Source organism: Spermophilus citellus (assembly GCF_964194105.1).
Source record: "Spermophilus citellus genome assembly, chromosome: 10".
Lineage (NCBI taxonomy): Eukaryota > Metazoa > Chordata > Mammalia > Rodentia > Sciuridae > Spermophilus > Spermophilus citellus.
Window position 1 is genome coordinate 95,158,998 of NC_138197.1, and position 26,861 is coordinate 95,185,858.

General features: G+C 33.4%; 1 protein-coding gene across 13 annotated transcripts in view; it reads right to left on the reverse strand.

Annotated features, from left to right (window-relative positions):
- Positions 1 to 26,861, reverse strand: part of OSBPL8 (oxysterol binding protein like 8) — a 176,213-nt gene that overhangs the window by 70,398 nt on the left and 78,954 nt on the right. For 10 of the 13 annotated variants that reach the window (XM_081309168.1, XM_081309175.1, XM_081309164.1 and 7 more), the window contains 2 exons: positions 23,617 to 23,653; positions 17,771 to 17,908 (listed from right to left, as the gene is read on the reverse strand). In XM_081309168.1, coding sequence (XP_081165294.1) covers positions 17,771 to 17,908; positions 23,617 to 23,653 — 175 coding nt within the window. Of the gene's footprint in view, positions 1 to 7,512; positions 7,586 to 17,770; positions 17,909 to 23,616; positions 23,654 to 26,861 lie in introns of those variants that run through there. The other 3 variants (XM_081309166.1, XM_081309165.1, XM_081309167.1) reach the window with 2 other exon arrangements.

The following is a 26,861-nucleotide window of genomic DNA, read 5'->3' on the forward strand; positions in this document are numbered from 1 at the left end:
ACTGGTAACATCATAAATGATGAAGAAAAAACTGAAAGCATTTTCTCTAAAATTCAGTACAAGGTAACAATACCCACTCTCACCATTCCAATTCAACACAGTACCGAAGTCCTAGCAGGAACAATTGGACAAGAAAAAGAAATAAAAGGCATCCAAATTGTAAAGAAAGAAATACAATTATCTGTTTGCAGATGACAAGATCATATATGTAGAAAAATCAAGACTCAATAACTACTACCACCACAACAAAAAACTTTGTTAGAACTAAAAAATTCATAAAGTTGCAGGATATAAAAATCAGTAGTGTTTCTCTACATAAACAATGAACTATACAAAAAGAAATCAGAAAAATCACTCCATATACAACAGCAATAAAAAGAAAAAATATTTAACAATATTTTTTATTTAAATAAATTTTTATTTAAATTTAAATATTTTTTATTTAAATCCCAAAGGTGTTCTTTAAAGAAATACAAAAAGAATCAAAAAATTCATATGAAATCACAAAAAGTCAGAATAGTCACAGTAGACATTTAATAATTAAAAAATAAGAACAGTCACAGTAATTATGAACAAGAATAACAAAGAGCAAAGCTGGGGGTACCACAGTTCCTTATTTCAAAGGCACAAGAATCCCAAGTTCAAGGCCTGCCTGGGCAACTTAGCAAGACTATCTTAAATTAAAAAATAATAAAAGAGCTGAGCCTGTAGCATAATTATGGAGAGGCCCTGGGTTCAATTCCTAGTACCATCAATTTTTTTTTAAAAAAGGTACAGTAACAAAAGCAATATGGTATCAGCATAAAGACAGACATATAGACCATTGGAACAGAACAGAGAGCCCAGAAAAAAATCCACACATTTAAGGTCAACTGATCTTCAATAAGGGTGCCAATAACACATAAAGAGGATATTCTCATCAATAAATAGTGGTTGGAAAACGGACAACCAACATGCAGAAGATTAAAACTGTACCCTTACCTCATACCATCTGCAGAATTCAACTCAAAATAAAGACCTAAATGTAAGAGTCAAAACCATAAGATTACTACAAGAAGACAGGGGAAAAGCTCTTGATATTGGTCATAGACTTTTCAGATATGACATTAAAAGTACAGTCAACAAAAGAGGTAATATTATATCCAACTAAAAAGCTTCTGCATAACAAAGGAAACAATCAAAAGAGTATAAGGGCAACTGAAAGAATGGAAAAAATATTTACAAAATATGTATCTGATAAAGGAATTTAATACCCATATAATTTAATAATAATTTAATACCCATATATAATCTAATATATTATATAAGGAACTCAACAGAAAATTAATTAATAACCTGATTTTAAAATATGCAAAGGACCAAAACAGGAACTTCTCAAAAAGAAAGATATACAAATGGCCAAGAAGTACATGAAAACAATGTCCAACATCACTAATTGTCAGGGAAATGCAAATCAAAACCACTACCTGTTAGAATAGCTATAAATCTAAGCTATTTGTCTAAGTTTATATATTATCTAAGACAAGAGAGAACTTTAGGCTAGAATGTGTACAATAGAGGACCCTTGCACACAGCTGATAGGAATGCAAATTACTAAAGCCATTATTGGAAATCCCTTGAAAAATTAAAAATAGAACAACAATATGATCCAGGAATCTCACTTCTGGGTATAGATCCAAAAGAAAACAAATCCATAGTTTGAACAGATATTTTCACTCCCATGTTCACTACAACATTATTTACAATAGCCAAGACACAGAAACAACTAAAATGTCTACTGAGAGAAAGTGGATAAGAAAACTGTGGTACACGTGTATACTACATTATTATTCAGTACAAGAAAAGGATGAACATAGAGGACATCATGCAAAACAAAATAAGCCTGACAGAGAAAGACAAATACTGCCTAATCTTTCTTATATGTAGAATCTACAACAATTGAATTCAAGAAGCATAGAGTTAGAAGTGTCTAGAGGTTGATGAGTTGAGGAAACAGTCATCAAAGTGTAAAAAGTTTAAATCTTACAAAATGAATAAGTTCTGGAGATCTACATAGAGCATGACAATTGTAGTTAACAATACTACATTGTACACTTGCAATTTTCTGTGAGGAGATATCTTATATGTTCTCATCATACATAGCACACAAACCAAAAAAAAAAAAAAAAACCTAAAAGGTAACTTTCAGGTGACATAAATGTTAACTGACTTGATTTGGTGGTAATTTCACAATTGGAGATGTACATCAAAACATCAAGTTGTACAACAATATCTATATAATTTCTATTTGTCAATTATACCACAGTAAAGCCGAAAAAATATTAAAAAGTAAAGAGATTATTCCAGGCAGCAATAAGGTATGTACTGAGAAGGGAGATAATGAGCAACACCTCAAGGATAATGAAGAAAGGGGAGCCTAAAAAACCTAACCACCAATTGGCTCAAAGCATGGTTTGTAAATAAGGAACTCAAACACAAAACTTATATAAACATCTGTGTTTCAAGATGGAGTACTTGAAATCTGTGCAAATACTGTATTAGGAAAAATGAGAAAACTGCTACTCTTTCCAGGAACTATTTCTCAAAAACACAAAATAAGAAAATCCCATTCTTCATAGTACCCATTCAAATGCACCAAAGAAAACTTACAGCCTTTTTTCTCCAAGTATGGAAATAAAGTTGTAAGACAATTTTGCTTATACTAGGATTTCAAGTATCTACTGATCTCTCCATTCCCTTTCCCAGTTGATACCAATGCTTGCATCTTTTTACTTATCCACCAGAGAATCCATTCAACCTTAGGCGCTTTAGAGTTTGGAGAATACAAATTAGCAGGTGCCACACTCCAGAAATTTCCTGATAATGAGTCTAACAAAGATTTCACAGTTGTAACCACATATCCAACTAACTTCACATCATCACTTCACCTGAAGCACAACGATTTTTTTCGTCTTGACTATACCCACAATCCCCTCAAGTGGTAAATTATATAAACCTGTAGTTCCTAGATTAATCAGATAAAAAATTGTTACACTGTTATCAGAGTTTTCAGTTTGATAAAAACATAACATTTTTTTAAAAATCTGTTAACACAATCTTCTTAAGGGACATTACACCTATATACTTGCCACCAACTTAAGAAAAAGAATTTGAAGTAGCTCTGAAGCTGCCATTTACATGTGTGCATGCTTAAATCTGTTTCTAAGTCTCTGTTGTCCTTCCTTTGTCTATTTCATTAGCAATGTTTGCTGAGTTATTTACTAAAGCAGTAGAGTAAGTACTAAATAATTGATAAAAGAAAGTCTTTACCCCAACCCTTGCCTGTCTGCTTCTTCAAGTGTGTCTTAACTCTTCTTTGCCCTTTGCTTTCCCTAGAGATTTAAGGATGTTCTTATCAAATAATTTGAAACAATATCCTGTTGACATCAGGATTCAAAATACACTGAATCTAAAAAATCAATTTGAGAAGTGACATCCAAATAATATTAAATTTTCCTATTATAAAAATGATCTTTCCCTTTTTATTTAGAATACATAATCTTAGTGTTATACTTTCCTACTAAACATATTTCACATCTCGTTAGATTGATTGCTGTGTACCTCATTTTCTGTTACTTTAAGTAGTAGTTTTTAAATATATTTTTAGTGGTAGCTGGACATAATACCTTTATTTTATTTATTTTTATATGGTGCTGAGGATCGAACCCAGGGTCTCACACATGCCATATGAGCACTCTACCGTTGAGCCACAACCACAACCTCTAAATAGTAGTTTTTGAATTTCATTTTCTAGCCATCTGTCATTGGTACACACTTACATATGCACTTAACATATATATGATAACATCTTCATAATTTTGAGAATTTTTCTGACAATTGGAAAGGTCTATATAAACAATTATACTGGCTACAAAAAAGAAAAACATTTCTATTTTTACTTTTATTTTCTTACCATGTTTACTGGATAAATTTTAAGCACAATGTTGAAAAGACATGTACATACTACAAACCTTTTAAACTTTCCTGATTCTAACTTCACAAGGTTAAAAAAGTTCTTTTCTATTTTTAGTTTGCTTAGAGTTTTTATCATGAAAGGACATTAAAAGCTTCAAATACATTTTCTTTATTAGTAGGATGATGACATGGCTTCTCTTTTATTTGCTAAAGTGTTAAGTGAAAATTACAGATATTCTAATAGCAAACCCAACCCTGCATTCCTGGAATAATGCCCACATGGTACAATGTTTATCTTGCCAGATTCAGTTTGGTAACAATTTGTTAGATTTTTCTGCATCTAGGTTCATGACTAATAATGTCTTATAATTTTTCTCTCTTGCAATGCCCTTATCTGTTTTTCACATGCAAACTTCATTTGGGGAACATTTCTTTCTCTATTTCATTAATTTTAAGATGTCATCACCCACTGGCTACATTCCTGACTTCAGAGAAGTCATAAACTACAAAAAGTGTACAACAATAACCAAGAGAGATTATAAACACCATCAATTAAAGATCCAATTCAACTTCAGAGAAATAAAATGTGTGTGTGTTGGGAGGAGTTATTTTTAGAATTAAGAAAATACACCATTAATGTTAAGATTGGAATGTTTTCCTTAAATGTTTGGTAAAACTTGTTTGTAAACCTAACCAGCCCTCATATTATCTCTGTAAATGTAATTATATTACTAATTAGATAACTTTAAAGACCTAAATATCACCAGATTTTCTATTCATGAGTCAGTTTGGGGATGTAATCTCTTTTAAGACTTTGTTCATTTCATCGAACTTTTTCAAATTCATTGGCTTAAAGCAGTTTAAAATATCTTTTAAAACATCCACTTGTATTTTTTTGTTGTGTTCCCCTTTTCATTCCTGATGTTTCCTTTTTGCCCCTTAATCTTAACAAAAGTTTGATAATTTTATTAGCTTTGTAACAACAAATGTCATCCTTTCTGATAACTCTTACCTATTTTGTTTAAATAAATTATTCTCTTATATTTATTATTTCCTTCCATCTACTTTGTTATTCTATTATTCTATGTTAAGTACTTAATTCATCACTTTTTATTCTTCCTATCAAATACAAGCACCGAGACTATTAATTTTAAATCTAAAAATTAATTCTAAAAATTAATTAAATCTAAAAATTAATTCCCTACTTGGGAATTGTGGGGCTGCCTTAATCAGCGGTTTGTTGTCTTTCATAAATTCTGAAAGGGTCCTGGAACTGTCCCTTTTCATATTGTCTCTCATCAAGTCACATTCTATAACTGACAATTATAGTTTATGCAAACTTCATACATCTGGAGAGCAGGAGTTGGTGTGGGAATCTCTGATGGGGGCTTGTTACCTCATGTTTGTTATTAACTTTTCCACATACTTTTCAGCACTGAGTGTTGTCAGTGTTCTGACTCTTAGTCATTCTAATAGAGATGGTATCTTCTTGTTTTAATTGTTAACTGATTTTAATTGGGAGCTCATACTGAATTCTTTTGAGGCCCGGATTTAAAATATTCTCTTCTAAAAAAGGATTTGTGTTGATTCTTCTAATTATCTGTTCAGACTAAACGCAAGATCATCTTTAACTAAACTTGGGGTTGTTTATATACTACAATATAGTTTGAATTCTGTCCCTAAGTCCAAATTGATGTGAGCTTATGCTTATATTTCTCAAGGAGGGCCTGGGGTTATGGCTCAGAGGTAGAGTGCTTATATGAGGCAATGGGTCCAATCCCCAGCACCACATAATAAAAATATTGTGTCCACCTATAACTAAAAAAATAAGATTTCTCAAAGAAGATTTCCCTCTCCCCTCATTCTCTGCCCAGAATCAAGGCCAAGATAGGCAAGTACTTCACAGCCATCCTCAGTGGCATATTTTCTAATTAATTAAGAATGCTGTCCTTTAGGACTTCCAATTTCATGAGACAAGCCTCTTCAACTCATATTTCTATCATGAATGGACTAGTCTTTTACTCCTTTCTCTTGTTAAAACCCAAGCTATCAGACCTTTGAGAATTAGCAAACACCAGTCAGGACAACAGCTGGCTCTAGAACTCACTATCTCTAGGGACACAGTTTCTCAAAAAATTCCACTCCTTCTACTAACTCCTTTAGTTTTAAGTCACATCTGACCTGCCAGTAAGATAAAGTTTTAAAACATTTTTCATCCAGTATATTGATGTTCTTACTATGAAGCTTTTCTCTGAATATCGACTCAGCCATTTACTGGAACTGAAGATTCACTTGTAGATTTTCAGGTTTCCTTATAAAGTTTCCCAACTTCTTTTCCCTACACTACCAAATTACAAATTTAACACATGACGGCAGGGGCTAAAAATATCATTGGTTTGTTTTTGCTCTCTGGTACAAAACCTTGTATCAAGCAGGCTAAAAAAAAATCAGCTTGTTCAAGGAGATGCCTAGAAAACCCTGTCTTCCACAACAAGGGATATTTGTTCATCTGTCATGAACATTCTTCCTTCACCAGAAAAGAGATGAATTTTGCTGAAATTTCACTGTTTCATTCTGAAATTAAACTTACATATGTTCCATGTACAACCACCAAAGGAAGTAAGAACAAAAATCTATGAAGCTACTGTTTATCTTCTCTCAGAAATTATGCAAATGTTACTTGGCAAATTATATGATATTGACTTTGTTATATATTAATTAAAAATACAGAAAGTCTGCCTCTATATTCCTCAAATAAGAAAAGGAAAATTTTGGCAAACAACTCTATAGATAAAACTCTATCACTCTTGTAAGAAAGAGATCTCAATCTCTCAGACTTTCAAAACAAAAGAAGTTAAATCCCAACAGAAACAAGCTAAGAAACTAGTCCAGTTAATATCTGGTAGAAATTTTTCAGGAAAAACAAATGTACTGTATTGTTATTTATGTTCATCTTTCTGTTATGCTACAGAAGCAATTCATAAAGCCTGGCAAGAATGAGGCATACTCCCCTTATTATTGTGCAAATGCTTTTACACTTTTCAGCAAATGCTTTCAAAATATTTTAGTTTCCCCTGTAAAAGCCTAGAAACAGTTCAACACACATACTGTAACATTTTACAAGAGAGCTTTTAAAAATATTTTATTCTTATTAATTTTTGCAAACTATTACATTCTTTCATTATTTAATATGCTTTCATAGTTACAGGACCCAACTACCAAACACAAGGAATTTCAAAACAACTGTGTCTCAAGAAATAACTTCAGAAATCAAATGCTTTAAAGACTGATAATTTCAGAAGAAAATTATCCAAACCTCTATTCTACTGCTAACATAGGCTATGGCTGCAAACCAAAAGCACAGCATTTAATTTAAGGTAAAATAATAATAATAATGATGATGATGATGATGATGATGATGTTGTTGTTAGTGGGGGTTGGGTAAGAAAAAATGCAAATCCTCTTTTGGCAAAACAATTTTCTTGAAATATAATACAGAGATTAAAAAACATATTTGTTATGTGTGTACAGTCCCAAATATGTTCAGAATTGTCTTACCAAGAAAGGACGAATTGCTTCGATTCATGGAAGAAAGTGGCTTCTAGGTCTCCTTTTGTATGTGAACCACTTAAATGAAGGCATACTGGGTTAGTCATCTGAGATTATACCAGCAGTGTCTTAATGCTGTCACCCTGGGGAATCTGATACAACATCTTCATGTTAGTAAACTCAGCTTCAGAAACAATCTCCCTTTACTTTGAAGTTTTCTATTAAGTTGTGGATACAGACAGACTCGTCATTTTTAACACTGCCAGAGCACCGAAGTGAAGGGATTTTGCAGGCTTAATAGAACTTTTTAAAGGATAAGAGAAACACTACTAAAATGGTCTGAGTTAAGATAAAACTGTTGAAGCAGACAAAACATTTTGTTTTGAAAGTTTCAGAATTTATTTAAACATTTCTAATTCTTAAATGGACTTAAGTTATAGCAAAGCAACATCATATATTCTCTCATAAAGCACTACAACTGAAAGATGGTTTCATAAAAATAAAAGCATAGAAAAATGGCTTTGTACAACCACGAATGAAAGGTTTTACAAGTTATAGTATGTTATCAAGCCTGATAAGAATCTCAAACATGATACACAGGGAAGAGTATCCATTCATGAGATGAGTTATAACTTAGTCTCTAGGCCTCTTTGGCATTATCCTTATTTAAAAGTAGAAGAGGAAAGGGAGAAAACAAGCCTAATTAATCTATGACTGTCTTTCTCTCTTAATAAACAACTGAAATATACTACGCTCAAACAAGTCAGTATAAAACAATCCCATCCTATCTGAGACCATGACAGTACTTAAATTCAAACTATTATGAAGTAAAACAATACTTTGTCCTTGAACAACGACAACAACAACAACAACAAAAAATCTGGGAAACACCCAATTTGTAAAATAATCAAAGTCAGAGTCTCCCTGCTCTTCCAAAAAAAAAAAAAAAAAAAATCTAAAAATTATGGGAGGAAACTATACTGCTATACTGAAGAACACTTAAATTGTTTTTTTTTCTAAGTGATGACGGCCTACATTAAATTGGTATGAGTCAATATGCATAAAGGAGATAAAGCCAGGAAAATAAGAAAAAGGAGAATGGACAAAATTTTTGAATTAATGGTAAATAGTCACTGATTTGGGTAAGCATGTAATTTAAGGCATTTAACTCCCTTTGCAAATCTACTTGTTGGGGAGATCATGTATCCCTACTATAATAATCATAAAAAGGAGTATATCACGAAATCCCAAAAGCAATGATATGGGAATTTTGTAAATTAGGATAATAGGATCATCTAAAGAAAGAAAAGAGTCTAACAGTATATATTGGAATGAGCAGTGTCTGGATAAGCAGTATCTGAAAGGAGTAGAAGAAGACTCCACAGTGAAAGACCAGGATAAATAAAAACACAGTGTCTGAGGAACAGTGAAGGAAACCACCCAGTTGGATTCATGGGGGTGAGGGGGTAATGAAACTGGGAGAGTACAATAAAACCAGGCATATGAAGAGGCCCAACTACCAGATTATTGAAGTTGCAACTTATGATCTCAATTGCTGCTGTCCGAATGTCACTACATCTGATACACTTGGACAACTGTATAAACATACATTAGGGAGCCTCACCCTAGAGATTCTAAAAGGATGGAGTAGAGTCTGTATCTAAGCAAAGCTCCCAAGTGATTCTCAGACACAGCTAGACTGTTGCCTGAGGCAACAGTAAGCCATTACCTTAAGGGAGAGACAAATGTAGACATCTAGCTAGTTTTTCAGTTGCAAGCTTGAATAACAAAAAGTGTTATTTTTGTTTATAATTTTCTATTTCTCTTTATTCATGTTATTCCCTCAGATATCTCCTTCAGAAGATCCATGTATTCTCTGGCCATATATATCTATAAAAACTTCTCTCTCATCATAATCTCACCTTAATATTAAAAATATTTTTTGTTTAGTTTTTTTTTTTTTTTACAAGAAAGATGAACCTCGTATACTGGAGGGCAAGGTCCTCATAGAAGTTAGAAGGTTGTGATACCAAGTAATGTAGGTATAAAATGACAAAGGCCTAATCTATGACCATGATAGTAAGAATAAAAACAAAAGGAAAAAATCAGTTATGAGAGCTGGGGTTGTGGCTCAGTGGAAGAGTGCTCACATAGCATGTGGGAGGCCCTGGGTTCGATCCATAGCACCATATAAAAATAAATAAATAAAACAAAGGTATTGTGTCCAACTACAACTAAAAAATAAATATTTTTTAAAAATCAGTCTTGACACCATAAGACTTCTAGAAGAAATTACAGAAAATATTCTTTATAACTTTAGAGTAGACAAAGACAGAAGGAGGTTGAATCATAGGAGAAAATAATAAATTGGGCCTCACCTAAATTAAAAACATGTGCTCTGTGAAAAGAAAATCATTAAGACTGTGAAAAAATATACCAAGACTAGAAAAAAATGCAATACACACAGCTATCAAAAAATGACACTAAGCCAAACACAGTGGCGCATACCTATAATCCCAGCGGCTCAGGAAGCTAAGGCAGGAGGATTGTGAATTCAAAGCCAGCCTGAGCAACAGCAAGGCACTAAGCAACTCAGTGAGACCTTGTCTCTAAATAAAATACAAAATAGGGATGGGGATGTGGCTTAGTGGCCAAGTGCCCCTGAGTTCAATCCCTGGCACCCCCACCAAAAAAAAAAAAAAAAAAAAAAGACGCTAAGATATTAAAGGTGTAAAACTCAATAATACTAAAGTCAATTTTTAAATGAGCAAAACAAAGATTATTTCACAAAAGAAGATACAATGGTAGCCAATGAACGTATGAAAACATGCTCAACACCCTTAGTATTCAGAGAAATGTAAATAAAACTGTAAAGTGATACTGCTACACATCTATTAGAAGGGCTAAAATTAAAAATATCAAGGATATAGAGCAACTGGACTATTCACGCTGCTAACATGAATGTAAAAATGGTATAACTACTTTGAAATACAGTTTGGCCATTTCTTATTAAGTAAAATATATACACTTACGATATGATCTAGCAATTGCACTCCAAGGTACTACCCAAAAGAAACGAAACAGTATCTCCAAACAAAGCATTCTAAACAAGGTTATTCAGACAGATTTGAAGATGTTCAGAAGAAGCCAGGAGGTAGGAGTAGTCCACATCCACCACCCTGTCTTCTGTGACCCTAGTCTAGATCCCAAACAATACAAATGTACTTGGGGTCCAAGGCATCAACATATGTGTCTATGCAGCAGTTAGCTGAAATGTGGCTGGAGAAAAATAATCTAAGTTATAGAAAAAGCAGCAATAATAATGGCTCTGCATGGAGAGCCTGACGTCCAGCTCTGTTAGAAAAGACATTTTTAATTATCTAATTTACTTTTCAAGATATTTTTGTCTACCACGCGGCCTGCGCAGTGGTTTCATTAATGAGGTTCTGGCATTCAGTTAGTTAGAAGAGATCAAAATAAAACACACAGACAGTACCTTATTTTAATGCTAGGTCCAAGACGGCTCGCCTCCGTTTCCCTGCCTCCAGCCGCCCAGCAGGGCAGCGAGGATTACTCTGGGCTAGCAGGAGAGAGAGAGAGAGAGCGAACACGCCGGGGAGTAGCCTTTTATTTGGGGGGACAAGAGATTCAGGGGAGAATTCCATCCAATGAAGGTTGAGGGGGGGCTGCACTCCAAGGTCAGGGTCAGTGATTGGGTCTCCAGGGTCAGTGGTTACGCACACCCCCACACGGATGGGCTCTCTCATCAGGAAAGGGTCGGGATAACTCCGACACAGCCAGAGTGCCTCAGGCCCTTAACGGGAGTCACCCAATCACGTGTCAGAATGGCTCCCCACATTTTTGTATGATCTGTTTTTGAAGTCTATTCAAGGATATATTTTTCAAGTGGTTTTCTCACAGAGGACTCCTTTAAGATTGAGCTTTTTGAACAAAAATCTGATCAATCTTTGCCTCTGAACACATCTTGCTGAACATTAAGTAGCAGACCTCCTTAATTCTGACTTGAAATGTCCCTCATGAACAAAACCTTTAATTTTTTTTTAAACATCTCCTTTCCAGGCCTCTTCTCTATAGTCCTATGGCAGAAAACATGAACATTCCTATGTAGTATTATTATAACAAAACAAAACAACAACAACAACAAAAAAAAAACTTTTTTTTTCCTGTTCTGTTCTATTGTGACTGTTAATCTTGCACAGAGTCTACCTTTTGTCTTTTTCTTAACAAGTTGGTTTTTTTTTTAAGCCATCTCAAGGGCTGTGGTTGTAGCTCAGTGGTAGAGTACTTGCCTAACATGTGTGAGGCACCGGGTTTGACCCTTAACACCAAATATAAATAAGTGAAAAATAAAGATCCACTGACAACTTTAAAAAAAAAAAAGCCATCTTAAGTTCCAGTTGTAAAATAAATAAGTGTGATAATATCTGTATCATCTTTATCTTTAGCAAAGCTTTCCAAAGTTGATTATTGTTCCCACGTTGTACTCTACCCACAGGGGTCAAGGGGAATGAGGCCAGCAAAGCCAGAGCTGGGGTGGTTCCTGTCATTCCTTGACCTAAACAGACCTAGCACCACATTATAAGAAGCATTTGGTGTTTTCTCTCTTGCTGATTCTTCTCTTTGGAAGGTAAAATATTAATATTTATAATGATAAAGAAGAATTACAATAAACATTCTAATGTATGCAAGCTAAACAAACAAAAACACCCTAATGCAAACATTGGAGGAAGTGTATTTGGTTCATTCACTTCATCCTATCTGTATTGTGGAGATGATTACTTCATTCTTTAATTACTGTTTATTTTATCCTTGGCATCTGAATACTTTTAACTTATTTAATACCTATTGTTTTGAGTTCTGCCATTTCTTTGAGTACCTGTTAGTATTAGTATTATATATGTACAACAGGAGTGTGGTTAGTATGTTTTATTTGCAGTAAACCGATCTCTAAAGGTTTCCTTTTGAAGACACTTTTCCCCCTCAATTTTTACATTCCCAAGTGTTCTTGAACAATTTTGGTATTCACACGTTTTGGAGACAAAAGTAAAATGACTCTGTCATTACACCATGATCTGTTTGTTTTTAACTCACAGATCAAATGTGCTTTAATATATTTTTTTTTCATTTAGATTTCAAACAGTCGATAGGCTTGCCATTTTAATACATATCATAGGAGATCTGCTTATTTGTAAATAGCCTATGGCTCATTTGGAAAAACAAATCAGTGGACAATATTTTTCTATGGTATTTTTGAAAAGCATTTTGTCTCATTATTCTTCTTTTAGCTGAAGAATTGTATTACATTTGGAGAGTTAAAACTCTTAAACACACAAAAAAAGCATTCTATACATAATAGGATTATATCAAAACACACAGGAGACAAAGTTTGGAATAATTAAGTCTCAAAAAATATAGACTAAGTTGACTAAAACTTAGAAACAAACTCTAGTTATATCTAGGTTCAAATTCCAGCTCTGACAGGTGTATTAAGAATTGTAATACAAAAATATTAGTTAATTAATTAATTAATTAACTTTTAAAAAAAGAAAATTGGAAAAAAAAAACTCTAGCTCTGTTATATACTAATGTGTGTAAACTTGGGCAAGGAAATGACCCTTACCAATTGCTTGGTTTCCTCATTTGTAAAACAGGGAAAATAATTATTTATATACCATGAGGTTTTTATAAGAATTCCATGAACTAATATGAAAAAGCATTTAGAGACATGAGGAGCTTTATGTTAGTAATTATTAATATCAATGTATTTGGAACAATTTCTTCTAAGAAGTTGAAATATTACTCACTTGTTTATCTCCTCCAGCTGTTTATTTTCATCATTACCAAGAGTTAACAGGTATATCCTATTTTGAACAAACCTCTGACACCCAAAAAATGTTATATGGAATTTCAGTAGATAAAACGACTAGGGAAATCTGAATATGAACTGGGCATTAGGAAATAATTATACCTTACCCAGGAACATTTAGGTACAAATATAAATTAGGCATTAGGAAATTATTATTGTGAATTTTGTTACATGTAATAAAGGCTATTTGGTTACAAAAGATTATTTAAGAGGGCAGTATCATGAGGTCTGTAACTTGCTCTAAATATTCCACTTCACCCCAAATAAATGAAACAAACACAACAATAGGTTAATAAATTTTTAGAAATAGTCATGACAGATATAAATGAAGACAGGTTTAATTATTAATTAACCATTTTGTTGCTTCCCTAAGTCCCAAGTTTAAAGAATTCTTCTCAACATTCTATGATACAGATACATATATCAGATGAACCCTGTCTATTACAGTCAAAATTCTGGTTCTGGGAATGAGGAAAAACCAGGTCAGTTGCATTCTTTTAGGATTTATCTTAATAAAGCTTTTTTATATCAGAGCATGTACATATCCATTGTCATGCCTTCAAAAAAGCATTATGGCAATAGATATGCTAACTGTCCAAAACTATATTCAACAATAAATGTTAACATTGTGATTATTTTTATTTTCATCTTGTTAAATAACATTTTTATAGTTTCCAAAAGTGTTTCCATCTAACACATGATTAAACATTTTTCACTGAAATAAAGGTAACAACTACCATCTGAGTATCCCTTATCTGGAGTGCTTGAAACCTCAGAGTGTTTTGGACTTCAGATTTTTTGGATTTTGCAATATTTGCATATGATAAGATATCTTGGGGATGGATCAGAGTTCAAATACAAAATTCAATTGTTTCATATATACTTTATACACAACTTCAAACAATATTTTTACTATGCCTTTGTTTTGATTGTGACCCATTCATGAGGTCAGAAATGGGATTTTCCACTTACAGTGTCCTGACAGTGCTCAAAAAGTTTCAAATTTTAAAGCATTTTAGACTTCAGATTCTGTGGATTTAGGGGTGCTGGATCTGTACTTAATAGTCAATATTCACTTAAAAAACAGTCACACAAGCCTAATCTCAAAATATGATTTCTGAAGTTACAATGTTAAATCAGAATAATTACACATCAGTATAATATGATAGTTAACTCTAAATTTAATTTTAAAAATACATTATAATCAAGTACAAAAGTTCCTCCTCCAACCACAGTAGATACATTCTAAGATTGCCCCACTGGATGCCTCAAAAAACCATACATACTCACATCACACATAAAATGTTTTTTCCTGTATATACATATCTAATAAAGTTTAATTTATAAACTAAGTACAATAAGAGATAACAACAATAGAATAAATAGCACCATTATAACAATATGTAGTAATAAAAGCTATGTGAATGTGGTTTCTTTCCCTGCTTCTCTCTCAACTGTCATAGGGTGGGTACTATACTCAGCATGGAAATACTAGACAAAGGGATGATTCACCTTCCTGATGGGACACAGCAGGATGTCATGAGATTTCATCTTACTACTCAGAATGAAATGCAACTTAAACTTATGAATTATTCATTTCTGGAACTTTCCATTTAATAATTTCACTCTATATTTGAGAGCAGAAAGTGAAAATACAGATAAGGAAGGCACATATTAACTTTAAAACACCAAATTCAAGTTCTTAGTTTTAAAAGGAATTCTCCCACTGCAACTACCAATCACACCACAGAAGAGTTCAGAACATGTGATTAAATAAACTTTAGCTGATATCAGAATCTACACAAAACCAATCAACTATGAATAAAAAAGTCTGATCCATGAACCTATGGGAATCTCCAAGACCCTTTTAGAGGTCTGCAAGGTAAAAACTAGTTTCATAATACTTTTTCATTATGACACTAGAGATGGGAACTTTTGATCTAATGACAGTAGAAGTGAAATTGGACCAAAGAGTAGGAACATACAGGAAAGGTTTTAATTAGGAAAAGTGTATATGAGCTTCACATCAAAGGGAACAGCCCTAATTGACAGAAAATTCAGGCTGGCCCCCCAATAAAAAAAGGGTAAACTAACCTTTTATCAAGCACCTGAGGTAGGCTAGCTTCTGGTATTTTTCTACTCATCATGAGTATGGGAATTTCTTCCTTCTCAAAGATCCTTCATGGGGCGGGGGTTGTGGCTCAGTGGTAGAGCACTTGCCTTGCACATGTGAGGCACTGAGTTCAATCCTCAACATCATATAAAAAAATTTTTTTAAGTATTTAAAAAAAAAAAGATTCTGCATGACATCCAGGTGTCATCTTACACCAGGTCTCCATAGTCAATTTAATTGAGAATATGAGGGAAATCAATATGAAGATTCCTGAAAAGACTAGGAATGAAAAACCTATGACTAAACTATACCATTCCTCAGTATTCATCCTAAAGAATTAAAGTCATCATACTACACTCTAGTGATATAGCCACATCCATGTTTATAGCAGCCCAGTTCACAATAGCCAATGGGAACCAATGGAACCAATTCACATTTCTGTCAATAGATTAATGGATTAAGAAAATGATATTTATACACAATGGGGTTTTTACTCAGCCATAAAGAATGAAATGTCATTTACAGGAAAACAGAACTTGAGAATATATTAAACAAAATAAGTCAAATTCAGAAGGTCAAAGGTCATATTTTTCTATGTGGAAGCTACAGAAAAAAAGAGAAAGAAGAGGGGATCTTATGAAAATTGAAGAAAGATCAGTAGAAGGGAGCAAAGAAATGAGGGGGAGAGAAAAGGGGAGGGAAAAAGGAAATACTAGGGAATGATACTGGCCAACTTATATTGTATGGATGTACAAATGTGTCATAATAAATCCCACCATTATATACAACTATAATTTTAAAAATATGAAAAAAATAGGACGGTGGCAAAAGGCATACCCATATATTTTCAAGAGGGACAATAGGGAAAGATTTTAGGAGATACACATGTAATAACAGGTAATAAGTTATGGATAAAGGCCTGAGAGTTTATCTACCCTTTTGTTCCTATGTTAGGTATAACTATTGGCACCTTGGCACACATCAAGGCAGAGAAACTAAATGGAGTAGTAGTCACTGAATTCTTGTGGTCATGCACTCACATGGAAAGAATGTGTCTCACAAATGTCCTTGAAGCAGTAAAAATTATTGAGAAATATGCATAAAGCACTTCTTTGTGATATATCTTTAAATTTTCCAATACTGGGAAAATCTGCATAATTCAATGAATAAATGTTTTCCAAAGGATATGATGTTACAAAACCATGCATGAGTAAACAGCCATTCAATATCCAAGACAGATCAATGGATTTTCATTTTACAGAATATGGAAAGTATACTATGTTGCAACCAACATTTAAGAAACTACTATTTGTCGAGTTTTGGTGTACTATCAACGAAAAGCATTTATAATTACACATAAAAGTTACATTTATATGTGATGCCAAAATTTTTATACCTTTATCAAATAATCATATTCCTACAGATTGACTGCAGAAGCAGACAGGAATATATAGGTCTTTCATTAAGCCAGACATCAAAGAGATCCACAATAATTATCAAACCATAGAGAGCCATAATATTTTTTAAAAAATATGTTATTCATGATCCAGAAATTTCCTTACTTGTTATATATCCAAAGGAAAGGAAATTGGTAGGTGAAGCAATATTTCTACTTCTGTTTACTACAGCACTATTCATAATAGCCATGATATGGAATCAACCTGTATGTCTATGATTGGACAAAGAAAATATGATTTATGCATACACAATGTAATATTATTCAGTCATAAAAAGACTGAAATCCTGTCATTTGCAGCAAAATGAATGGAACTGGAGGATATTATATTAAATGAAGTCAGTGAGGCACAAAAAGACAAATACCACACTTTTCACTTGTATATGGAAGCTAAAAAGACTGACCTCACAGAAGTAGAGTGTAAAATAGTGGTTACCAGTGGCTGGGGGATGAGGAGATGATGGTGAATGGTTACAGAGGTCAACTGGATAGGAGGAATAACTATGATTGATAAAAACTGTAAGCTTCAAAATAGCTAGTAGTGATGATTTTGAATGTTCCAAACAAAGAAGTGTTTTAAGAAATGGGAAGCAAACTGTTATTCATATTAACATGTAATGGGTTTATTACTTAAGTGCATTAATAATAAGCATTTAAAACTTCTTAAATCTTTAAGACTATTATAAATGACTCAAACAAAACCTCTATAAAACCAAATAATTAAAAAGAAAAAATTATAATAGACCCAAAATGTGAATCTCCCTTATTCCCTCAACCAACTAAATAAAAACCCCAAACCACAACTTCTTACCCTGGCTGTGAGGACTTGCCGGACTAAGAGATGGCTGATGCAAATCTTTAGTTGGTGTTGGATAAGTTTCTTTCCCTTGGCGTTGACTCATCTTTCCTGGTGTCAGAAGTTGAGATTCGTCACTGTTTGCTACAACAGCTCAAGAAAAGAAGAGAAATATAATCAGCCCTAAAGTTACAGACTTATATATCGTTCATAACATGGAATAAGATTATGACTGAAATAGTCTTAGCAATTATATTCATTTTACCAAATTAATGCTTAACTAAATTCACAAAACCATTTTGTTTTTCTGTTGTATCAATCCAAGAGAAATTGACAGGTATGCAAGAGTCAAAAATACAAATTATAGACATTGTAAAAATGAAAATGCATATCCAACTAATAATAAGTGGCATCCCCAAATTTTTCTGTGTATCTTTCATGGTACTATTAGTTATATTTGCAATTAGAACAATAAGCAAAAGCAAAGTTATTTCACATAAGAAACACAAATGGTCAACAAGCATATGAAAATATATTCAATCTAATCAGTAACCAGAAAGAATGAAATTATTAGTATCAAATAATATTTCACAGTCACAGACTTTCTATTTTAATTTCTAATTTTTATGGAAAGTAGGCATGAGTCCTATTTTAAAGATGGGGAAACTTAATGTACAGAGACTGCCTTACATAAGACTAGTTATTAAATAATAGAGGCAAAATTCTAACTCAGGACCACTTGGTTCTGAAACTCTGTCTTTTAAAAACCTGTTGACTCAATAATCCATTTAAATAGTGTTTTGAGGGTACTCCTCACCCATCTGGCCAAGATACCATTACCAGAGAGCAATAAGAAAAGATGAAAAAGAAGAGAAGTGGAACAAAGAAAATACTCAGTGAAGGAATAGGGCAATTTTAAGTCCACAGGGCCCTAGGATCTCCACATTCTTTCATTTTATGTTTCTGTGCTTTTAGAATATTTAGTTTCATCTTAATTAGGGCCTGGTGCAGAGGTGCATGCCTGTAATCCCAGAGACTCAAAAGGCTGAAGCAGGAGGATTGCAAGTTGGAGGCCAGCAATGGCAACTTAGCAGGACTCTGTCTCAAAATAAAAAATAAAAAGGATTGGGGATATCTTTCAATGGCACAGCACCCCTGGGTTCAATCCCCAGTACCAAAAAGAAAAAGGTGGTGATTTGGTCCTCACTCTAGGTTTAAATTTTCAACTTAATCAGAATTTCACATTCATATTATCACTGATTTTTTTTTTCTTTTTTGTGTGGTTCTGGGGATTGAACCCAGGGCCTTGTGCATGCAAGGCAGGCAATCTACCAACTGAGCTATATCCCCCAGTCTTTATCACTGATATTTTAAATCAAATTGCTTTAACATACTTTCCATTATGCCAAAGTTTTCCAAATTATATTTTAGCTCCTTTCTTCAAAGTAAAAATACAAAACAATTTTCATCCCAGTACAGATATAAAACAATATTTTACCAAGTCAATAAAAAAACTGCAGACTGATGACTCCTAAGTTTATAACTCCAGCTATGCTGTCTTCCCCCTAAACAAAAACTCACATGTACAACTGCCTGTCTTATAATCATCTCTGTAATTTAAAAGGCATCTCAAATTTATCTGGAGCAAAATTCTTAATTCTCTTTATCCTCTAAACTTGCCTCTCCTCCATCTCAGGTAGTGGCATTACTACTCTTCTCCCCTCACTTTCTCTCACGCTTCATATTCAGTTATCTGTGAAATCTTCACTCTATCTTCAAAATTTATCTGGAATCCTGCTACTTCTCCCAACTTCTCACAATTACCACTCTAATCCCAGCCACCAGTACCTTCTTACTGCCCACAACAGCAGATTCCTACCAGCTTACTAATTTGCTTCTTGTTAGTAGAGTTCATTTTCTACACGAAAGCCCAAGTAATCTTTTTCATATTGTCAATTTGATTTGTATCATATGAAAATATCATTAGTTTTCATCATACTTACAATAAAATCCATGGCTTTAAGAGTCAACAGAGTCTGAGACTTGCTTATCTTTCCAATCCGACTCTCCCCTACTCTCCTCTCACTCACTAGGCTTCTGCTCTAATCGCTTTCTAGGTATTACCCAAAAATGTCATCTTGCCAGTCTTGGGACCATTATATCTTTCTTATATCTACCTGGAATACTCCCACCCCAGATCTTCACTTTATTAGTTCCTCTCATTTGCTGACTGTACTCAAGTGTTATCTCTTCAGAAAATCCCTTTAGTTTCCCCAAGGTGTTTTCACATAAAGAAATTCTTAATTTTTTCTACCACCCCACAGTTTTAGTCTATCACCTTATCTAAATGATTTTCATTGTAATTCTTATCACTGCCTGACATATCATTTGTTTATTGTCTGCATTTCTACACTAGACCCTAAATTCCATGAAAGCAGAGAGTTTTGTCTACCTTATTTTCCTGAATATTCTCGTACCCATTATTCTTCTTGGCACAATAAAAGTATTGCTTCCTGATATACTAAAAGAGTCCAATGAAACTTTATTGAATCAACAAATTAACTTTATGTTTTTATGAAACTCCATTATCATAAGGCATAGAATGGTTCTTTAAGTTACAAAAACCAAGATCTGTTTGATTTTTAAAGAAAATTACTGAAATTCCGCTGGGTTCATCCCAGTACAGATATAAAACTAATGATATTTTCACATGATACAAATCAAATTGACAATATGAAATACATAATGGTAAACAAAACATACAACTTAGTCATCACTTCTGGAGACAGAGGGAAGAAGCAGCAGAAAGAAACCTGTAAGATATTTTTAAGTTTCTAGTTCTTAGGTTGAGCTGTAGATTTACTATATGACTGTTATTTGATTATGCTTTAACCCTTATATATGACACACATATTCTTTTGAATGTATCAAATAGTACATTTAAGGATAATTAAAAATATAAGAAAAACCACTAAAGGAATTAAATATGCCTTAGTATTCCATTAGTAAGACAAGGTATCTATGTCTTAAATAACTTCACTGTACAAAAAAAGAAAGGGTTTTAGAAATGCAAATTTAGTTCTATTCACTCCTTTATAATGCATATATAATTGAGATGGTATGTGTGATTTTGATAACCTTGAAGTGAAAGAGTACATGAAAATATTAGTGTACAGAGTGTACTTTATAACAGAAAGCCCACCTTACTATTTGTTTTCTCTCAGTCCAGTTCACAAGCATTAGTAACCGAGGCTCTGCATAACATAAGTCACTAGAATATTTGCTTACATTATTTGCACAATAATAGATTATTTGAATAGAATCTTAAGAATGGCAGTGACTTTGTTTTTTGTCTGGGTCCTTGCACGTAATTGATGAATACTTGCTAACATTACTAAAAAAATATTTGTCAAATGAATCACTGCAGGATTCCATGCAGTTTCTGATGCAACTGACTCAGCTACTAAACATAACACTGCAGGGCCCTCTGCTGGTTCTACTTAGAATGGAAGTAAAGAAATCTACCTTGTATTCACATTATTTTACTCATCTTTAGTAGACAATATACTGGACTAATTAACATACAAGCTACACATTCTAGGGAAAATAACACCTTTACTTTACAAATTCAACTCATCGATATAAAAGTTTGAAGAATCTTACAAGCTTCAAAAATCTTGCTTTTGCCCATAATCTAAATGCAAGCTAAAATAAGATCATTTATTCATTTATTTATTTTTTGCCATACTGAGAACTGAACCCATGGGCACTCTCTACCACTAAACTACATATCCAGATAACCAGACCTTTTGTTTTTGTTTTAAACAGGGCCTCCCTAAAGTATCTGGGCCTCAACCTTGTGATCCTCTTGCCTCTGACTCCCAATTGCTGGGATTATAGGCATGCACCATTGCACCCAGCTAAGATAAAGTAGCTGTTTGAAATAATAAATAATCTGTATGTAAAACTTAAGACTTCCCTTGAGATGTGTTCTATCTTCTACTTGTAAAATCTCTACTATCCTCAAAATACGGTTGTAGGATAAATAGTAAAAAATTGAGTGCTGGGGTTGCGGCTCAGTGGTAGAGTGCTTACCTAGCACATGTGAAGCACTGGGTTCAAACCTCAGCACCACATAAAAATTAAATAAAGATATTATGTCCACCTACAACTAAAAATAAATATTAAAAATAATAATAAAACATTGAGAATTATTGCAATTAAGAATGAAAAAAAATTAGTATTATTATTTTAAATCACTTATTTTTAGAACAAAAATTACATACCTACACTAATCAGTATGAGGGAGAAATAGAAACTGATCTAGACCAAAGAAGTTTATAGCCAAAAGAAACCACTGCCATTACCTTACTCCCTCCCTTCTTTTGTTCAATGAAGAAAATGAGTCCAGAGCAGTGAAATAACTTGCAATAGGTAGATAACTACTTGGAGATAAAGACTAAAACTTCCTAAATCAATATAATTTTCTATATTGATCTTCAATAAAATTAAAATGTTTGTCTAAGTAATGATGTAGTAAAATTAATTATTCGATTATATATTGACTTCACCAAATTAAGAGTTTTATTCTGATATTTGAGTAACAGTAGAAGAAAGATGTGGCGCACTAGCAACTAATTCTAGCTTTTGGGATTTTTTTCCTCTTGATGCTGGGGTATGAATCCAAGGGTGCTCTACTACTGAACTACATCCCCAGCCCTTTTTATTTTTTAATTTTGAGACTCAATAACCCAAGTTGACTTCAAATTTGTGATCCTCCCGTCTTAGTCTCTTGAATAGCTGGAATTACATGTGTGCACCACCACACACAACTAGTTTCTTAGATATTTAAACTCTATTCAGGTTCTTCATCTGTAAAATAAATGTTTTTTTATATTATCTATGAAGCTCCTATATCTCAATAATTCTATGATTTTTTAATATAAAAATTGTCCCTGTCATTCTCCAGTTAGACTATAAAAATCTTTACAGGGGCAGGCAGTATGTTTTATTCATTGTATATATCCCAGAGCTAGCAGTGTCTATCCCCAGCCACTGCCCCCCACACTCCAAATCTCAGTAAAATTTGTTGAGATGAAGCTAAGCAAGGTGATGCATACCTATAATCCCAGCAGGTACACATCTATAATTTCAGTGACTGGGGAGTGTGAGTCAGGAGGATCACAAATTTGAGGCCAGTCAGGGCACCTTAGCAAGGGCCTCAACAACTTAGCAAGACCCTATCTCAAATAAAAAATAAAAAAGATCTGGGTATGTATCTCAGTGGTAAAGCACTCCTGGGTTCAATCTCCAGTACAAAAACAAACAAACAAACAAAAAACTGTTAAGATTAATTGGTTATAATCTTAAAGGGTGTACCTTCTAAATGCCTAAGGTGAAACTTGTTTCACTTGTAAAATTTTCCAAGTATAAAAAATTTCATATCCAAATTATCTAACAAAAATTCTGACAAAATAAAATAGTATTTCTCATTTTGACACAGCAATAAATTACTTGTGTCACCTCTAGCTTAAAGCAGTCTGTTATATGTCTTGTGAAAATTATAGAAAGGAATATTATAAATAAGAGGTACTAAATCATGAATTAGACAACTGTTTAAGTAAATAGTGCATCTCCAGATAATCAAGGTGCAAATATACAAACACTGTCTATCGATTTCAGATGAACAATGGGAACAGACGGGCCATGACTGACCACTTCTATTCTTCACTTTGTATTTCAATGCCTAGAAAGAAAAGCTTAAGGCTTAATAAGCCAAAATTGAAATGTCATTTGCCTTTAATAAATGCACATCAAAATATTATGTCCCCAAACATGATATTCAAACTTTAGCTACTTACTTGATGGCCCAAGGATATCTTTGCTATCACCAAGAAGCTTTTAATGCAGAGTAATTGAGCAGCAAATAAATAGAGTCCAAACCAGGAAGAAGCAAAATGCATCAGGATGGAAGCAGCAGTGAAACAAAAGGACAAGGAAAATAGCATTAGTTTATAAGTAGAAAGCACATGCACACCAAACCTAATAATTATAAGAAATTTTCTTTTCCATACCAAAAAAAAATTGGCTTAGGCATTACCAAATATTTGTTTTTAATTTTGGAAAATGAAGGTAGGAGAGAAAAACAAATCACCAAGCATTTCATTTTGAAAATCAATGACAATTCAAGATATGGATTAGATGTAGTAAAAATCACTACTTAGAAATATAACGGAGAGCCAAAAGTCTTTCGTTTCTAAAACATAAGGTGGTTCAAAAATATAACACTCATGCACTATAAAATATTAGTTCTGCATGCCATTCAATGCATTGGACACTACACAGAGTTTAGTCTGTTTCTTCTGCAAAAAAAGAAAGGAGCATTTACTGAGTACTTATATGCCAAGCAAGTTGAAAAGAACTTCTACAAAGACATTAACAAACTAGAACAAACTTTTTCTCAAATGCCAAAATAACCCAAACAGAAATATTCATTAGAAAGATAAATTTTATTAAATCAGACAAACTTTAGAACCCACTAAATATCAAGCATATTATCTCGTCTTTTAGGAAATCAGAAGCCTTAATTCTTGAATGAATTTACCAACAACTAACAGAAACAGGAAAAAGACTGCTAATCTGTCTAGTACTTTATCATGCAACATTACTCGAAACGTTGCTTACGGACAGGTGTTTGGGTCAGGCTTGGTAGAAAGAATTTTCAGTTCTCCCTCACTTCAGATACCAAATATAGTAACATTAAAACTAACTAACGTGGACTGGGGTTGTGGCTCAACGGTAGAGAGCTCGCCAAGCACATGCAAGGCCCTGGGTTTGATCCTCAGAACCACATGAAAATAAATAAATAAAATAGAGGTATTGTGTCTAACTACAACTAAAAAATAAAAAAAAAAAAAAAGAAAACTAAAGTGACAACAAAAACAAAAAATTCCCACTAATGACACTGTTCCTTGGTCTGATTTAAAGAGAGTAAGGGAAGGTTAACTGACTGTGACAAAAGAAGGTAGCTATTTACTTGGGGCTTATGTCATCTCCTTGGAGAAAATCTTATTACTTCCTTAAAGTGATGGCATAATGCTTGAAATCGTATTCTAATGCCTTAAAGACATTTGTTCTATTTGCCTTTCTGCAGCTGCCCATTTAAGCTCATTCTTCTGTGATTTATTTCACAGAAAATTCAAAGAATGCAGATTTTTTTTGAGATTTCATGTCTTTTTATTATTATTTTTGTTATTTTAGTAAGAATGCAGATTTTTTTTAAAAAATATTTTTAGTTGTAGATGGACACAATACTTTTATTTTATTTATTTTTATGTGGCAATGAGGATCAAAATCAGTGCCCCACATGTGTAAGGCAAGCACTCTACCACTGAGCTGTGCCTAGAATACAGTTTTATGGAGAATGAACTAATTGTGCTCAAGTCCTTCTGATGGCTACATTACCACAACTAGCAAGCTTGGGGAAAGAGATTAAAGTATTTGTGAGGCAATCTCTGAAACAACCCCCAGCGATCCTCATATCTTGGTACATAATTCCCTCTATTTGAGGGTGTGCTTGACCTACTAAAATCATTTCCAACACAAGGGAATATGGCAGAAGTGATGGAATAGCTCCTCCAAGATTATAGACTGGTAAAATGACTATGACTTCCATCTTGTTCACAGTCTTTTGCTCTAAGATAAATCACTCTGGGAAAGGCCAGCTACCACTTCAGGAGGTAATCTTGTAAGAGGACTACTATGCAAAGGAGCTAAGGCCTGCCAACAAACCACTACGTAAACTTAGAAGAGAATCTCCAGCTTCCACCTCTTACCACTCTAGATTGTTTTTTGTTTGTTTGTTTTGGTACTGGGGATTGTACCCAGGGGCACTTAACCACATCCCTAGCCCTTTTTGTTTAGAGACTGGATCTTCCCAAATTGCTCAGGAACTCTTTAGTTGCTGAGACTAGCTTTGAACTTGCCACATTCTTGCCTCAGCCTCCGGAGACGCTGGGATTACAGGCATGCACCAAGGCCTCCAGCTTCCAGAGTTTTCAGTAGAGATTGCAGCAGTATCTCCTTCCCCATATCTTGACTGCAACCACATGACAGACTGAGTCAGAGACATCTAGCTAATAAGCTACTCCTGACCCACAGAATTTGAGGTAATAAATGCATGATGTTTTACACCACTTAATTTTGGAATCATTTGTTTTACACCAATAAATAATATTGGAAAACTGAAAGAAGTTAGGAAGCTGACACAACTGTGGTAAACTTAAAGACTTCACAGACACCTTCTAAAAATGTCTTCATGTATTGACATGAATAAATTCCTAGAAACCAGTGCTTCTAATCATATATATACATAGTTGGGAATATTTAATCTCACAAAACCAGTCATGCTTGAAGGTTCTAAAGCTGATCTTGTATTTGGGGTAAAAGATTAATAAGCTCATTTTTGTTGTACAGTTCTGTTACATTCTCAAATTTAGTTAACAGCACTATTTCAACTTCTGTATGGCTGTATTCTTTGCCTGTTTACTCCCAAGAAAATACCCTCTAGCATATACAGCAACTTTTCAGTATTGGTTCCAAAAACCTCTAATAATACTTAATTTTCAACATTATACCTTCAAGATGGCTGTGTCATATACATATGATTTTACTGGATTACTCCTAATTTTTTCAGTTTGGGCACCAAAAAGTGATTGAAATAAACACTGTCTATTCCAATCATACTTACCATATTTACCAAGTAACTACTATAAATTTATATCATTTAGGCACTGAAGAATACAGAAGTTAACAGAATAGACAAAATCTTGTCCCTGAGGTACTTATGTTTTAGTGGGGAAGATGAACTAGAATATAATAAACAAGTAAAAAGTCATAGTATATTATATTCTATGAAAACTAAGGAGAAAAATAAAGAGAGATAGGAGGCATAAAGAAAACTAGGGGAAAGAGTTAAATTTTTAGATTGGGTAGCTTAAGAATGCTCTGCTATAGAGTGAACTTGATAAAATAAAGAAACTTGCCAAAAAGACATATGAAGGAAAAGTATTCTAGGCAAATAGAAAAGCAAGTGTCATGGATTGAG